This window comes from Ascaphus truei, chromosome 7 (assembly GCF_040206685.1).
Source record: "Ascaphus truei isolate aAscTru1 chromosome 7, aAscTru1.hap1, whole genome shotgun sequence".
Lineage (NCBI taxonomy): Eukaryota > Metazoa > Chordata > Amphibia > Anura > Ascaphidae > Ascaphus > Ascaphus truei.
Window position 1 is genome coordinate 35,759,912 of NC_134489.1, and position 19,051 is coordinate 35,778,962.

Below are 19,051 nucleotides of genomic sequence, written 5' to 3' on the forward strand. Positions count from 1 at the left end.
ATATATATATATATATATATATATATATACAGTGGTTGACAAATCACCAAAAAATCTACTCGCCACACAAAAAAATCTACTCGCCACCTAGTACCGAACGTGTGCTGCTTGGGCCAATATTTACTCGCCCGGGGGTTAAATCCACTCGCCCGGGGCGAGCAAATGTATAGGTTTGTCGAACACTGTATATATATATATATATATATATATATATATATATATATATATATATTTATGTCAAAAAGAGTGCTGCTGAGTGTGGCCAATGTATACAACAAAAGACAGGGGTGCCCAATGCTACATCCAATTGACAAAACATATAAAGTAATAAGTATAACATTTAAATACTTCAATTTTAATAATATTTTCTTGGTTATTTAGTAAAACCCATTGGCCAAAGCGTCATAAGCCTGCATACCAAACGTCAAGGTATAACCACAAATGTAGGTCCTAACACTAAAACTGTGAACTGTTACCTCTGTATGAGGGGAAACAACTACAGTGAGTCTTGTCCATTCAGCAAAATGCCAGAACCTCCCAAGTTAAAAAGGTGGGGAGGGGTGAGCTCTGGGGGGAGGGGCTGTGGTTGTTTCCCCTCATTGTAGTTGCCCTGGGTGACCGGTCGGCCGCATTTGTCGAGCCCTGTATGTGCATATATATATATATGCTCTCCATATGGCTCCTTGGAGAGGGGTGCGTGAGTGTGTCTTTTATTTAAAATAAATACAAATGGAAGTGTCATTATGAATTTGTGTACCATTCCAATTCAATCATTGTATGTAATTGTATTATTGTAAATGCAAGACTATAAAATATGAATACATTACAAACTCTTATTAATTATTTACAATGTTCTTGGCATTGCCGACTATTTATTGTTCAAATGCTTCCAGTTATCCTAAGGACTTCGTGAGCACAGGGAGGTGCGGGGGGTGGGGGGGGGGATATGTTCCCTTCCCCCGGGGGAGGTCCGGATCCCCTGGAGGTTTCATTCATTCTGTTAACTCTTTGGCAAACCATAAGCTGGTGTCTGTCCAACTATTACATGGATTCGTCACTGACCCTGATCCAGAAATGTTCTATGTACAGTGGCGTGAAAAAGAAAGTACACCCTCTTTGAGTTTGATGGTTTTATATAGCAGGACATAATAACAATCATCTGTTCCTTAGCAGGTCTTAAAATGTGGTAAATTCAACCTCAGATGAACAACAACAATGACATATTACACAGTGTCAGGATTTATTTAACAAAAATAAAGCCAAAATGGAGAAGCCATGTGTGAAAAACTAAGTACACCTTATGATTCAATAGCTTGTAGAACCACCTTTAGCAGCAATAACTTGAAGTAATCGTTTTCTGAATTACTTTACCAGTCTCTCACATCGTTGTGGAGGAATTTTGGCCCACTCTTCTTTACAACGTTGCTTCAGTTCATTGAGGTTTGTGGGCATTTGTTTATGCACAGTTCTCTTAAGGTCCAGCCACAGCATTTCAATCGGGTTGAGGTCTGGACTTTGACTGGGCCATTGCAATACCTTGATTCTTTTCTTTTTCAGCCATTCTGTTGTAGATTTGCTGGTGTGCTTGGGATCATTGTCCTGTTGCATGACCCAATTTCGGCCAAGCTTTAGCTATTGGACAGATGGCCTCACATTTGACTCTAGAATACTTTGGTATACAGAGGAGTTCATGGTCCACTCAATGACTGCAAGGTTCCCAGGTCCTGTGGCTGCAAAACAAGCCCAAATCATCACCCCTCCACCACCGTGCTTGACAGTTGGTATGAGGTGTTTGTGCTGATATGCTGTATTTGGTTTTCGCCAAACGTGGCATTGTGCATTATGGCCAAACATCTCCACTTTGGTCTCATCTGTCCAAAGGACATTGTTCCAGAAGTCTTGTGGTTTGTTCAGATGCAACTTTGCAAACCTAAGCTGTGCTTCCATGTTCTTTTTAGAGAGAAGAGGCTTTCTCCTGGCAACCCTTCTAAACAAACCATACTTGTTCCGTCTTTATCTAATTGAACTGTCATGAACTTTAACATTTAACATACTAACTGAGGCCTGTAGAGTCTGAGATGTAACTCTTGTTTTTTTTGCAATTTCTCTGAGCATTGCATGGTCTGACCCTGGGGTGAATTTGCTGGGACGTCCACTCCTGGGAAGATTTGCAACTGTCTTGAATGTTTTCCACTTTTGAATAATCTTTCTCACTGTAGAATGATGGACTTTAAATTGTTTGGAAATGGCCTTATAACCCTTCCCAGATTGATGGGCAGTAACAATTGCTTCTCTAAGATCATTGCTGATGTCTTTCCTCCTTGGCATTGTGTTAACACACACCTGAATGCTCCAGTCCAGCAAACTGCTAAAACTTCGGCTTTTATAGAGGTGGTCACACTTGCTGATGATCAATTAATCAAGGGCATTTGATGAGCAGCACCTGTCTGCCACTTAGCATCTTAATTCCTATGGAAGCAGTAAGGGTGTACTTAGTTTTTCACACACAGCTTCTCCATTTTGGCTTTATTTTTGTTAAATAAATCATGACACGGTGTAATATGTCATGTGTTGTTGTTCATCTGAGGTTGTATTTACCTCATTTTAAGACCTGCTAAGGAACAGATGATTGTTATTATGTCCCGATATGTAAAACCATAGAATTCAAAGAGGGTGTACTTTCTTTTTCACACGACTGCATGTATATCCTTATTTATATAGCACCATCCATGGACTCAGCGCGTCACCGCAGTAATACACGTGACATAATGTAACGCATAGTGGGAATAAGCGCTTCAGACATAAAAGTAACATTAGGAAAATTCCCTGCCCCGAAGAGCTTACAATCTAAGTGGTAAATAGGGAGAGCTTGCAGGGACTGCAGGAGGGTGTTCTGGTAAGTGCGTCTGCAAGGGGTTAAGGCAGGGGTTCTCAACTCCAGTCCTCAAGACCCCCCCCAAAGGTCAGGTTTTAAGGATATCCCAGCTTCAGCACAGGTGGCTCAATCAGTGGCTCAGTTGACTGAGCCACTGATTGAGCCACCGGTGCTGAAGCAGGGATATCCTGAAAACTTGACCTTGAGGACTGGAGTTGAGAACCCCCAGGCCTAGGTCAGTGCATCCGAAATGTATAGTAACAACCAAAGGGAGCAACCCATATGCTTCATTAAAGAGGTGTGGTTTAAGATGGGTCTTAAAAGCGGAGTGAGAGGGGGAGAAACATACACCCGCAAATTAAAGATGCAATCTCCCACCAAAACCTTCATGAGTCAAACTCATATAACATCAGTATCTTCCCCCTAAGCACGTCTCGCTCCTTAGAAAAACGCACCCTGTTAAATATCATGATTTTTCTTCTGCCGGCGGCTTCACTGGGCTCTAGGCAGAGCTCCATTTTAATCTCCGGTACACTTAATATTTAAAACGCTTATATCTCACAAATGAACCTTCAGATTTAAAAAAATAAAAACAGCATGGGAGAAGACCAAAAAAGCTCTTAAACGTAAAAAAAAATAAAAAAAGTAAGTCAACGCAGACTGCTACTTTAAAGTCCCAGGCTCATCCGACCACTTAACTTTCTTTTGACTCATTCTAATTACTGTTGGTTAACTCTGTCACCTTGTACTAACGCTTACAATTGAGCAGATTATGTTATATGTATTGTGTATTTACGGGAATATTCTCCCGAGCTGGTGCTAAGCCTGCGAAGACATATAGATATACTATGTGCATAGATAATCGTCTTCAATCAATATCATTACAAATCACTCGGGTCATGCTTTATGATCTCATTACAAGATGAACCGGAGTCCAGTTGATGTACAACTTTCCTGGCCACCCATTAGACCAGATGTGTTTCAGCAGAAGCCGAGTTCCATGGAAAATAGTGAACTACAAAATCATGATGAGGATGTTAACTTTTAATTCTGCAATCACCCTCCCTCCCCTCCAATAATTACATTGCCTTTAAAGCATCAAGAGACTACAGTATATCACCATCAGCAGTGCTGTAGCATTAACTTATGTTCAGGGAGACCCCATGGTAAGGTTGCCAGGCGGCTTCTCCAAATATACTGGGCACAATGATGAAAGGTGCGACACGCTCGACCCACACACACCTCTCACCGTTCCATGCTGTTTCCTCCTTCCTTGGCCCCACCCCCAGGCTCCTGACACCCCCTCCTGATTGGCTGCACTACCCAGCAGCAGCCAATCAGGATGGAGGAAGCTGCCCAGCCCCATAGCAACAGCCCTGCTCGAAGGAATCCTCGGCCCCAAGCCAGAGAGGTAATACCAGACACATACATGTCTAACTATTTACTGTCCAAATGCAGGACAGTCCGGTTCAATACTGGACACCTGGCAGCCCTAGGAAAGTACATTACATTGCTGCAGTATAGAGTTGCCCGGGTATACCTGCCACACTTGGTATCCTATTACTTGAATTAATATTGTTTCTGGAAATTAGGAGTATTGGTAGGACTGGAATTAAGAAATGTGTAGGACTGTGATTAAACTGATCGTCCTGTTCACTTGCAGAGGCTGAGGGGGGAAAAACCTTCCTCTGAACAGGAACCACCATAACTTACATAATGTGTGGCTGAAACCCATGCCAACTTCCCATTGCAAAGCCAGTATAACCAGCCTCACACTGAAGAGACCATAAATGTAAAAACAGCTGTCTGTAAGGAGGGTTACTGACTATACTGAAAACCTGTGTAATACGGCGGCATAACCTTATAGGGATCCATGTTAAAATGGATTAGAAGCAAAAGGTGACACTGTGTGCTCATTTGCATGTCATTACCCAGAATCCCTTGCTGCAGTGGAAGCACTGAATGCTAAGAGATAATGTGGGGAAGGCAGCGTTTCAGACCTGTGTGAGACATGTGAATCTGCTTACAAGTGAAAATGTTAATTTGCTGTACTTTGAACATGAAATAATGCCTCGTTGGGTGTATAGTACTTTCCTTTAAATGGGCGCGTGACTGTTTCTTTTGGATAATATAGTCCCGGGCCTCTGCCCTCACACCGGTTGGGCTCAGGCATTGTATTCAAAATACACTTCAAAACCCCCTTCCGACAGCAGCAGAGTCAGGGTTGAGAACGAGGTGCAGAGTTACAGAGATTTCCTGCAGAGGAATAACACAACTAGAAGAAAAGCCTTTTAGTGGAGTGCAAATTAACTTTAATAGCTCTGATGCTAACCAGATTCGATTAGAAGCAGTGATTAAACTTGGCTGTTCTGCGAGGGCAAAGCTGGTCGATCTCAGTTGGAACTCCCTGAGCTTCCTAATGTAAATATAATATACTATTGTAGGCAGTGTACAACGCATGTTTATTATGTAAGATCACATCTCTTGACCCTGCTGCACTGGGTGCATATCATCTGAGGGGGTTTGTATTATTATATCCCTCTATTAATTACAATCCTTACGTAATGCTGACCATGCAACCCTTTTTTTTATTACTTCCCATCACTATACTAATCATATTTCAAAGAGTGTTACAGTTGTAAAATGTTATTACGGTAATAATATGTTATAACTAGTAACCCGCCCTGTATATAGGGTTGCCGGGCGGCTTCTCCAAAACTACTGTACACAATGGTGAAAAGTGTGACGCGCTCGAGACACACACACCTCTCTACACTCCATGTTGTTTCCTCCTCTCATTGGCCCCACCCCCAGGTTCCTGACACCTCCTCCTGATTGGCTGCGGCTAGGTAGTGCAGCCAATCAGTATGGAGGAAGCTGCCCAGCCCCCTAGCAACAGCCCTGCTCTCTCCCTGCTCGGGGAAATCCCACGGCCCCCCCAAGCCGGTCAGGTGAGTATGTCGAGAGAGATAACACGTATACACATACACACGGTATGCACATACATGTCCAGCATCACCTCTCATTTTTTTACTGTACACAGTGTCCAAATACAGGACAGTCCGGTTCAATACTGGACATCTGGCCACCCTACCTGTACAGCATTAAAACAAAAGACTGAAATGAGCGGACATGCTGTACTGTACTTTACAGTATGCCCTCTGCTACGTTGTTACATTATTAGATATAGATAACACACCATGCATAGAGATCAGCGATATAACCATGTGATATAATCCAGCTTACACGAATAGACTCCAAGCACATATACTGAACAATGTCCAACTTATATACCGTAAACACTGTACCTACATTGCAGGTCACTCAATAAATATGAATTGCCCAATGGATTTTATGTTTATCTAGTACCGCAGCGATGGCATGACATATAGTGAGTTACTCATAGAGGCTGATGCTATTTATGTATAGGTTAAAACAGCAGGGGGTCAACGCCAGTCCTCAAGCCCCCGCCTCAACAGGTCAGGTTTTCAGGATATCCCAGTTTCAGAACAATAGGCTCAGTCGAAGTTTGAGCCTCTGATTGAGCCACCTGTGCTGAAGCAGGGATATCCTGAAAACCTGTCCTGTTGGAAGTGTGGGGGGGGGAGGGGGGCTGAGGACTGGAATTCTGGTTATGCATGATAACCATAGGGAGCCTATTCAGATTGCTTATGTTATATGGGAATGCATTAACTGTGATGCTTTCCTTGCACAATTTGTCCTTTACACACGTGGTCTATAACAAAATAACGTGGATTAGTGATCGTAACCCCCACCACCCCTCCAAAAATAATATATATATCGTCATCTTAAGCCCCTGCCTATCCACTGTTAGATAAAGGTTTCCCCATTGATCTCCCAGGTTCTGCATTTGCAAGCCTTTCTTCTCCACGTCGCTCCAACGCATTTCATGACTTCAGCCTCCCTTCTTACTTTTGGTGTATATATACTTATAGGTACATTGGCTTTTCCATCAATTCAAAGCACCGTTGGGTGGTACTGTATCACTTTTGTTCTCTGTCCTCCTCTTTAATCAATGTCTTGTTTTAGATTGTGTGTTTTTGGCACCATGACAGCCCCAGTGCTACAGGATTATAGCTGCGTGGGGGGTCCAATCCATAAGCATGGACCTCCTGCAGTGCAACCGCGTCAACGCTATTTTCAGAGCTGCGGGTTTAAGCGTTTTAAGCCCTGGAGACAGTAAGTCTTGCTACATCTGTATATATAGTAGTATTATATATAGTGTATATATAGTGTGTGTGTGTGTGTGTGTGTATATGTGTATATATATATAATGTGTGTGTGTATGTGTATTTCTCTCCATCCCATTATCGTAACTTTGTACTATATACTGGATCACACTATTTGGTTGTTTTGGTTTCTTTGGAAATTAACAATGTTTTCCTTGTATATGGGGTGTTTGGCACTTGTGTTTCCCCTACACGGGGCCATCCCATGGCGAGAACGGGGGCAGAGAAGGGTATGTTGCCACATACAGTGGCAGAGGCTTGGGCATTGCTGAAATGTATTTCAGACCCATTTGGCCATCAAGGTTTGAGAGATTAAGGAGATTTGGAACTGCACTACTCCCAGTCTATAAATTAGCAGAGATTAGGATCTGTGTCTGTCCATCTTCTTTAAAGATGCGTTATCTGTCTCTACTGTAACCGAGATCTAATGGAAGCCATGCTGCTCTCTGCCTCGCCGATGTAATTGCTTAAAGACGCTTCTGTAGCTTTCTATCCTCAGAGCCATGAAAGATCAAACAGGCCGAGCTCTTTATGTCCGCGCATCTGTAATTAATACAGCGGCGTGGAACCCAAGCTGTTAACTCGGATTAACAGGGAGCGCTTTTCATTTATGGCTCGTAGGAAGGACAGGCGACGGGATAATATCAGGGCGTGAGGAGTGATGTGCTGCAGGGCGTGAATAGCTCCAGACCAGAGCATGCCCTATGGGGCGTTTGGAATAGGCAGCTGGGTCAGGAGAAGAGGCGCTATTTCACAATTCATGGGAGATGAGGGGGACTTAGCCCCCCTACTCTGTCCATTTTCGAAAGCTGCAGTAATCCTCCAGACCCTACTAATATATATTATATTTTTTTTTTCCTTCAGTTTTAAGATCAGTCTGTCTCAAGCATTTTTCTACTGTAGTCTCCTCTACTATGAAACGGGTTGAAGGATTCACTGTCCTTTTAGTGGAGAAGGACTTCCTCACAAATCTCTTGAGTGTCCCCCAAGCTTCAGGGTTTGACCTCTTGTTCTAGCACACCTCTTTCTATTGGAAGTGTTTCCAAGTCGCACCTTACGGATACCCTTGATGCTGATGATATATGCATATACATATGTCCACTCCCCTCTCTTCCAGAGCATACAGGTTGATTCATGAGTAGACACATTCAGTGAAGCGTCCAGTAACAGCGAGGTTTTGTGTCCTGCGCTCTACCCTTGTCTTAACCTATTTCCCCTCACACTCCGTATATATGGCAATCACCTTCTCTCCCCACCTTTAAGCCAACCTTTAAACTCACCCCTTAAAGCAGCAGTCCCAGCTGCCGGTTTATTTATTTATTTATTTTCCCTTTAATATGTGCATCAATACAATCCACATATTGATAAGTAATTAGCTAAGTTGTCAATCAATCCATTCCCCTGTGATTGATCAGCAAAAATTCGGCTCGGGGGTTCACTAAATGTTCGCCAGTGCAGCAGAAGAGGACCAAAGATGCAAAGTTCTGTGGGGAAGATCGTGTGACCAGGCAGTCACTATATACAATTGGTGCACTGCTAGAGAGAGGGCAGGGCTCAAAAAGGGGTGTGCCAGAGCCTGTTTCAGAAGAGGAAGGTGATGTGACTTTGTAAATGATTGCTATAGAAACAAAAATGGCTTGTTACATTATAATATATTAAAAATGTCATTCAGAGTTGTTGTAGTACAGAACTGAATTATTAAACAAAACACACGTAGGATATTGCTTGGTCTGAATCTTTAAATGAAGCATTTCAATAGCCTGTACTTATGGCTAAAGTCCCACACCCACAGTCACTCCAACCAATGACTGCCACCTACTGCACGTATTCCCTCACCTGCTGTCTCTGTAAGTCTCCCAACATACCATTTAGCTTCGACTGAGCCACCTGTGCTGAAGCAGGGATATCCTGAAAACCTGACCTGTTAGGGGGTGTCTTGAGGACTGGAGATTCCCACGCCTGTTTTGGATGTTACCGCCATGTACAGCTGCAAAAAGGATAACCCCTTCAGTGCTGGTAGGGATATGAAAGCATCGCTGTGCTGAAGTGGTTAATGATAAGTCTGCCTGTGAATCCCCCTCTTAGCTCTTGTCTCACCTCGTGCTGCTGTCCTTCCGCATCACTCAACTGCAGGGGCACTTATGATTTAATGGCTGGGCTGAGCGATCTATATACTTATATATTTATTGAAATGAATAGAATCAGAAGGGCAGCAGTCATATCGTATGTGACAGCTGGACGTTAGCAGCCCTGCCTGGAGGGGGGGTCATGCCAAACCCCCCCCCCCCCCCCCCCCCACACACACACACACACACACACACACACACACACCCCTCCGCCGCAGGGTTAATGTGAGCGGGGTGATGATGTGCAGAGCGCACACACACAAGGACATGAATTATAAACAGATCATTAGAAACTTTTATTCCCAGGGGGATCCATTAAATATGAAGCCAAGTGCCCCCATAATCAATAAGGGGGCAGTGATGATGTGTAAGAAGTCATTCGCCTGTCTATGGGGTGGCATCTTTTTCCTCCATGATTGCATTATTATCGAACCCCCCCCCCCCTCCCCCTACCACTGGGAGGTCTTCGCTCTGGCCAAGTTACAGCATCCCTGCTGAATTTTGGGACTTACAGGTTATATATGTCCTGTGCCCAGGACATACGTGAAAACGAGAGGTAACTCTCAATGTAATACTTCCTGGTAACACATGTTATAAATAAATAAATATGGAGCTGAGGTGAGAGGCACAGGACACTGACATTTCCAAAGTAACTTTGCGTGACTTTATCCCCCAAAATGAGCCACTGATTGAGCCACCTGTGCTGAAGCTGGGAGTGATTGAGCCACCTGTGCTGAAGCTGGGAGTGATTGAGCCACCTGTGCTGAAGCTAGGACTGATCAAGCCAACTGTGCTGAAGCAGGGATATCTTTAAACCTGACCTGTTGGTGGCCCTTGAGGACTGGAGTTTCCCACCCCTGCATTAGACAGAAGGTCACAACAAATACCAAATTGCTCCAATTGCCTTTCTATTATCATTCCTTTCCTATGTCATTGTCTCTGCACACTTCGGCCCTTTTTTGCTAAGCAGTGCTATTCCATAATACAGCTGCTGATGCTGGAAGGCACCTTACATATTTACTATTACTGTATCCGGCGGCGCTTTATTCTGAGAACTGAGAAGATCTGTTAGCACAATGAGGGGGAGAGAGATGGAGAAAGAGGGGGAGAGGGAGAAAGAGGAGGGGGAGAGGGAGAAAGAGGAGGAGGAGAGGGAAAGAGGGGGAGAGAGAGGGAGGGGGAGAGGGAGAGAGAGGGGGTGGAGAGGGAGAGAGAGGGAGGGGGAGAGAAGAAGGGGAAGAGGGAGAGAGAGGAAGAGGGAGAGGGAAGGAGCAGTGGGGGGAGGGAGGAGAGACTCTAATTGCACATTTGAAGCAATGGGTATAAATCTTTCCACACATGGACATATAAATGTACAAACAATACAAAGCACTTAAAAGGTCTGTAAGGTGACACGTCCCATAGGTAAAGCTAAACATGCATATGTTTAACATGAAGCAGCAACCTCTACTCATAAAGTACATGGTTATGAGGCTATAAATTATGCGATATAATTAGGAGGTTAACCCCTTCACCGCCAGGGTTGCCGTCAAGGGAGGGTTAGCCAATTACAAGCGACAACCTCGTAACTGTCCCTGTGTTCTGGTGTCGCCGAACTGTGGCTTCCTGTTCTCATTCTAAAAGGGTTAGTTTGTGCCAATCACAGAGCCCCTGAGGGGTGTACTGGTAACCAAACTCCTCTGGTGTGCTGTGGTCGCCCGCATGTGACATGTTAAAAGCCTTCAGTCACTGTCACATCTTAATCCTGCCACAAAAGGGGCACTCAGGTGAAGGAGCTAATCCTATACGGTTCCCTATGGGTATCAGGGCACAAAAGTGGGGCAATCAGGGGGCAAAAAAGGTCCCCATGTGGATTAGAGGCAAAACTCCTATTGAAATCAATAGGATTTTGTTCTTTTGGTACGCGGGGTGCATTCTCTTGCCCCAGAAACGCTCTGTGCTTGCCTGATTTATATGCAGTGTACATATAGTAAAATAAACATGTGCTTAACATTTTTAGTATCATTGATTATTCTGTAATAGTTTGTTAGTGTGTTTTACAGTTTCATAATGATTGCAATTTAAGGCAATACGGCACATTGCCAGGGTAGGACCTCAGCAGTCAAAGCTGCTGCAAAATGTAACATGCCCAAGATTACTGGAGGCAAAGAGTCCCGACGTGGTCTGTGCACCGGTGGAAAGATAGGTACATTCCCCCCCCCCCCCCCCCCAATACAATGCAGTTAGGTTATACTGTGCATCAGTCTATAGCACAGTCAGGTTATACTCAGTGTCACTGTATGGTGCAGTCAGATTATACTCTGAGACTACTCTATACAATGACACAGAGTATAACCGGACTGCACTATTCACAGACACTGAGTATAACCGGACTGCACTATTCACAGACACTGAGTATAACCTGACTGCACTGTACACAGACACTGAGTATAACCTGACTGCACTGTACACAGACACTGAGTATAACCTGACTGCACTGTACACAGACACTGAGTATAACCTGACTGCACTGTACACAGACACTGAGTATAACCTGACTGCACTGTACACAGACACTGAGTATAACCTGACTGCACTGTACACAGACACTGAGTATAACCTGACTGCACTGTACACAGACACTGAGTATAACCTGACTGCACTGTACACAGACACTGAGTATAACCTGACTGCACTGTACACAGGCCCTGAGTATAACCTGACTGCACTATACACTGACACAGAGTATAGCCGGGCTGCACTATACACTGACACAGAGTATAACCTGACTGCACTGTACACAGGCCCTGAGTATAACCTGACTGCACTGTACACAGGCCCTGAGTATAACCTTACTGCACTGTACACAGGCCCTGAGTATAACCTGACTGCACTGTACACAGGCCCTGAGTATAACCTGACTGCCCTGTACACAGACACTGAGTATAACCTTACTGCACTGTACACAGACCCTGAGTATAACCTGACTGCACTACACACTGACACAGAGTATAGCCGGGCTGCACTATACACAGACACTGAGTATAACCTGACTGCACTATACACAGACACTGAGTATAACCTGACTGCACTGTACACAGACACTGAGTATAACCTAGGTACACACAAGAAAACAACGAGCGCACATGTGGAGAAAATAATAAAAATCATGAAACACTGTGTTAAATGTCTCTTATTGATCTATCATAGAATTAATAAGGGTGATGGGGTTGAATAATGCTAATGCTAATATATAAACACACTCACTCGGCCAAATGTGAGTGGCAGCCACATCTGTTGCAGAGTGATGCTGACTCTGATCTGGTCTCTCTTATATTCACAGCCAAGGTCGTCAAATCTTTCCTCCAGGTTATATGGATAAATGTGGGTGTCTCGGGCGTCTGCACGTGCCCTTGAGGATAAAGTATGGCAATACTTTCTGGTACTCCTATTACCAGTTTTGGCCAATAATACTTCAGGAAATAGGAAATGGAAATAGTGGGAACAAATCCCAATGGGGGATAATGGGGGTAGTTGATTGATAAAAAATAGTAACTAAATCACTCACATCAAAACACTGGATGTTCCTGAGGTTCCATTTCCACTGATCCATTCTGAGGATCCAGGGAAGGTCGTCTTCCAGCTGAGCAGCAGCGACAGTCTGGGCCAGTATATCTTCTCAAATACTTTCCACCTCTCACTATCGTTCACTTTAGTCCTGCATGATTGTGAATTTCACTTCATCACATCATTCACCATCCGACAGAGGCAGCGCCCCAGTATTTCCACTTTACTGAGTATAACCTGACTGCACTATACACTGACACAGAGTATAACCTGACTGCACTATACACTGACACAGAGTATAACCTGACTGCACTGTACACAGGCCCTGAGAAAGTATATCCTAACTGCACTGTACACAGGCCCTGAGTATAACCTGACTGCACTATACACTGACACAGAGTATAACCTGACTGCACTGTACACAGCCCCTGAGTAAGTATATCCTAACTGCACTGTACACAGGCCCTGAGTGTAACCTGACTGCACTATACACTGTCACTGAGTATAACCAGACTGTATTGGTGCACTGCCATGTCACCTCTGCGGCATGTCACGCTTTGCGCTGAGCGAATTCTTCCAACTGCGTGCGTCGTTTCATTATTGCCACGCCACTAAGAATGCTTCAGAATGCTTCAGGCAACATCCCGGCTACTCCCCTGATCAGGCATTCAGGGATCTGGGACAGGCAGAAGTTCCCCAGGAAATGACTGCATGGTTCTCTACCTGATGAGTGTCTTGTTAACCTTATTCAGGTATCAGACCAGTTCTATACATACATATGCATTAAATCCAGCATGAAAAGGGAAATCTCCCTGGTGCATGAATTAGGATCGGATATATGTGTTTTTGAAGCAATACTGGTATAACCGAGGTTGCTGAAGAAATTTATATGTAGTTTGAATCATAAAAATGTAATAAAAAAACAACAATACAAATAAATGATTACTAACATTGCTATTTCACAAAACAAAATATTTGTAAACCTATACATTGATTAAGCTTAATCAGTTACCTGCCATCTGCAATACACAGTTACTAATAGCAAAATGTACACCATATAACAGAAAATCCATAATTGGACAGGGCTATTGGAAAAAATACAATGTTTATGCATGAACAGATTGGTTACTAAATGTCGTGATCCTCAGCGAATTGCCTATTTGGTGGATATTGGGCACTCTGGCCCAGAGGAGCTATTTTACTCAGATATCAACACCTTTAAGAAGATAAATAACTACAAATCTTCAGGTCTAACACAAGGCACAATATGGTAACATCAGCTATGCGACCTTGCCAAATACACCTTCAAAGTGTTTTTCTAAAACAAAGGCATTCCGGTATTTTGTGGTTTTTATAGTTGGGCCAGAATGCCTAAAATCCATCAAATAGGCAATTCGCTGAGGATCAGGACATTTAGTAACCAATCTGTTCATGCATAAACATTGCATTTTTTTCCAATAGCCCTGTCCAATTCTGCATGTTCTGTTATATGGTGTACATTTTTATATTAGTAGCTGTGTATTGCAGATGGCAGGTAACTGCTTAAGCTTAATCAATGTATAGGTTTACAAATCTTTTTGTTTTGTGAAATAGCAATGTTAGTAATCATTTATTTGTATTGTTGTTTTTATTACATTTTTATGATTCAAACTGCATATAAATTTCTTCAGCAACCTCGGTTATACCAGTATTGCTTCAAAAACACATATATCCGATCCTAATTCATGCACCAGGGAGTTTTCCCTTTTCTTGCACAATTATAGGGGGGGGGGGGGTGTAGAGATTCCCCTTTTCACCTAGTCTGCAGTAGAATTTAAATGTACTATAAATATAGTTCACGAGGTAAACTCACTAAAACACTGTAGTTAATATATTAGCGCCTTCATCTTTTCTTCGTTCACATTTAATCCAGCATACATACAGATTTGGACCAACAGACACCCGTGTCCTGTCTATTTCCACATTTAAAGGCCAGTTTCCTAATACATCCCGGCTCTGCACTAATATGTTTTACACCTCTGCTGCCAGCCTGCCACAAATGGTCCAAATATGTCTCCTCTGAGTGAAAGGGGTAATAGCATTATTATTTCTTCATTTTTCGTTTGATTATATCTTTCCTATCAGCTGCAGTTTTTCTGTGCCCACTCTACACCCTTTTCTCCCTTAGTTCCCATACACGATATGACTCGTCCTTCTCCCCTGAAAAACTGTTCCCTGCACTCACTACAGTACTTTGTTCAGAGATACTCTCCCCCAGACTCAGTGTGGGATCCCTGGCTGTAGAACCTTTTTCTCCCCCCTGGAAGACACAGCCATTCTTTCCAGTATGTCTCCTGCTAGGGTCATAGCAAGCTGTGTTACATACACCCTTTGTGCCTGTCCCTGCTCCTTATTGAGCAAAGAAAGATCCTGCCTGTTTCTTTACCCAGCTGAACTCATCTGCAGTAAAGTTTAATTTCTCTGTTAGCTGTCATTGTATTTGTTATCATAACTTTTTGCATGTTTCCTTTTCATCCCTTGAGTTTTGCTGGGTTTTTGCTGATCTGTCATGCATCTGAGTGTCTTTTAAGTACATTTACTATTTGGGAACACAGGCCAGACATACACCATTTCACTGCTGGGAGGAATCTTCGTTCCATGATACTTGGACAGATTGAGCAGGAAAAGGTGGGTTAGGGCGCTAGTCCCTAGAATAAAAACGTTTCTCATAACAAATAAAAAAAAGTGGTAAGATAAAGCTGAAATCATTGAATGGCAACAAGAGTGAGTGTTTCCCTGCACTCACTACTTTTTCAGAGATACAGGCAGTCCTCGGTTATCCGACACAATGCGTTACTCAAAATGGCGTTGTAAAGCGAAACACGTTTTCCCATAGGAACACTGTTTAAATGAAAGGTTCCGTTCCTGAAGGCATTTTTAACACTAAAATACACCAAATATTTTACGCAGGCAATAAGATATGCAGCACACACATACATTATATAGTGAATATACTGTATTATATATATATATATATAATATAACATAATAAATAATATATTATATAGTATAATCTAATATTATATAGTATAATATAATATTATATATATATATGCTCTTACAACGCTTTGCAACGTTGTGTATGTGTGTATATATATACACACACACACACACACACACACACACACACACACACACACACACACACACACACACACACACACACACACACACAAACATAAACAATGTTGCAAAAGCGTTGTAAGAGCGTTGGATAAGCCGTTTTGGCATTGTAAAAATGAACATAGGTATGCATGGCATAGCGTTGGATAAGCCATTCGTTGTAAAACGAAGCGTTGTAAAACGAGGACTGCCTGTACTCTCCTCCAGACTCAGTGTGGGATCCCTGGCTGTAGAACCTTTTTCTCCCCCCTGGAAAACACAGCCATTCTTTCCAGTATGTCTCCTGCTCTAGGGTCATAGCAAGCTGTGTTACATACACCCTTTGTGCCTGTCCCTGCTCCTTATTGACACACAGACACACAGACAATCTGTGTTTCAATGCAAATCTGGTGCAAAACGATTTTCTTTGATGCATCTATAGCAGGGGTAGCCAACTCCAGTCCTCAGAGCTACCAACAGGTCAGATTGTCATGATATCCCAGCTACAGCACAGGTGGTGCAGTCATCGACTGAGCCACCTGTGCTGAAGCTGGGATATCATGAAAACCTGACCTGTTGGTGGCTCTTGAAGATGGAAGTTGGCTCAGTTGAAGACTGAGCCACTGATTGCGCTACCCCTTCTGAAGCAGGGATATCTTGAAAACCTGACCTGTTGGTGTCCCTCAAAGAATGGTGTTAGCCACCCCTGATGTTGCTGTTCTATGAAAGGTGAATTCAATTGCCCTATAACATTACATATATACAGTATGTGTATATGCACCATACATAAATAATTGGTGTATCTGTTGCATTGTTGAGAACATTGTTGGAATCATGAACAGCAGAGAAATGAATGGTCCATATGTAGTTAACCTATGTGGAGATGTCCTTGTTTTAAGCAATAGTTTGCTATCATATAATGAAGGATTGAGCAGGGTCACGGGAATTTACGAATCTAAGCAAATTCTGAGATAAAACCTTGGGAAAGGCTCAGTCTGGGATTTTGGGAAAGGGATGGGGGGTAGCTTCTTTTGTTTCGACCTTACAAACTGGGCGAACTTTCGAGTTCGCAAAAGAAAAAATCTGCAAACGTTTTAAAAAAAAGTGAAAAATTCTACAATTCTGCTAATTTAATGCGTGTTTTTCCCCCATCAATTTTTGCACAAACCAATCGAGTTCCAGCACAAACAAAACAAAAAAAAACTTTCAGAACCAAAACACCAGTAAAAATGTTCCCCCTTTCATACAACTATTATCATTTATAATATACGGTACAATAGGACTTTTCTTCCGTTTTTGAGCATCTTCAGTTGTCTGTTTTGAAATCTTGATTCTGGGAGTGTCTTTTTCTACTGATTAAAGCTGTTTTGTTTTGTTTGAATAACAATAATCCAGAATAAAGCATTTCTGTAGCCTGTATGTCATTGCTTCTAACCTTACAGTAAACCCAAGTGCAGTGCACCTGATTCTGCTGTCTCTCTGTCCATCACTCAACTTTACTGGGGTTTGTTTCACACTGGAAGTTGCCTGCCCTATGTGAAAATGATCTATTAATCAGAATATGCAAAGAATGGGTGTAAATTCTGAAGACATGTATCAAATGGAGAGAGGACTACAAATAGAAGCAACAACACAAGTGTATAAAAAGAGTTTACAGACACAAAGGTTTCTCCCTCTGCTCTCCAAGTCAGTGGCTCCATGGAAAACTCCATGCTGTGCCCTTGAACCATTACACCGGGCTCCATTCCCTTTTCAGTAACCAGTGACAAATTATATCATACATAAAGGTGTATATATATATAGATAATGAAAAATAGACAAATGTGTGTGTGTAACACACACACACACACACACACACACACACACACACACACACACACACACACACACACACACACACACACACACACACACACACACACACACACACACACACACACACACACACACACCAGCTAGCTATATAAAACAATATACATATGGCATTACCGCCAACACAACAATGCACAACCGGTGGTCGTTGCCTCTGATGTTATTAGACGGTGCTGTGTACTTTGGGGTCTATTTGCTTAAGTCTCCCAGTTGCAAAACTGGTGCAAACAAAGTGCAACAAACTGCAGCGTTTCTATCACAGCAAAGAGAATTGAACGGAATTCACATTTACTTAGATAAATCTGGTGGGTTTTTTCTTTTCTTGCACTGGTTTGTGTGACCCAGTTTAGCGACCGGCAGACAGTGGGAAATAAGTTCCTTAGTGCTTAATATCTCGCATACACACAGCGCTAAATCTGGCATCACTTATTGGAGGGCGCACTTGTCATTATAGCGCTGTATAAATAAGGATGTCCCACAGACCAGGCGTCCCGCAGAGTGGGAAGAGTGGGCACAGGGGGAAGAGTGGGCACAGAGGGCACGGATGGAAGAGTGGACACAGAAGGAAGAGTAGGCACAGGGCACAGATGGAAGAGTGGACACAAAGGGTACAGAGTGGGCACAGAGGGCAAAGATGGCAGAGTGGCACTTACAATTCGGTGAGGTTGTCCATCTCCCCAAACAGGGAGAAGCTGCTGATGGTGTCCGGCTCCACACACTGCACCAAGGTCCCGTAACACCTGCAAGTCTCAGGGCAAGCGGTCACCATGCAAGGCATGAGGGTGAGGCACGCCAGCAGCATCCAGCAGGTGGGACGCATCTCAGCAGCACCCAGGCAGGACCGAACCCTAAAGCGCCTCATATCTCAGGGGTTCACGCCTGCTTTATAGCCTGTGCCTGCTCATTGCGCTGTGTCTGCGCTGACTGCAACTATCTGTGCGCACAGGGCGAAATGCTGCTGCTCTCTCCTTCACCTTCCCTCACTACTTCCACCCCTCAGGCTGCACACATGGGAGCTATCCAGCCTGCTACCCCCAGCGTAAAGGCGCATCCAGGCTGAGATGGGGAGGGGCTGTGGATTAGGAATACTGCTCCCTCACTGGACTGAGCAAAGTGATGGCCACGTTAATGATGAATACTTAATGTGGGGGATAAAGCTGTCCAGATACAACACTTATCCCAAGCTGACTCTGGGCTTTCACTGGCCCCTATTTCTTTTGTTTCGCCCAGACACAGGAGCA

The 19,051-nt window shown here is 43.4% G+C and overlaps 1 protein-coding gene across 1 annotated transcript in view; it reads right to left on the bottom strand.

Annotated features, from left to right (window-relative positions):
- The window catches only part of NTRK1 (neurotrophic receptor tyrosine kinase 1), a 68,474-nt gene extending 49,810 nt beyond the window's left edge, over positions 1–18,664 (bottom strand). Inside the window, exon 1 of the mRNA XM_075607664.1 lies at positions 18,464–18,664. Within this exon, the coding sequence (XP_075463779.1) occupies positions 18,464–18,630 (167 nt within the window). The 5' untranslated portion in view covers positions 18,631–18,664. The remainder of the gene's footprint in view (positions 1–18,463) is intronic.
- Between the last annotated feature and the right edge of the window lie 387 nt (positions 18,665–19,051).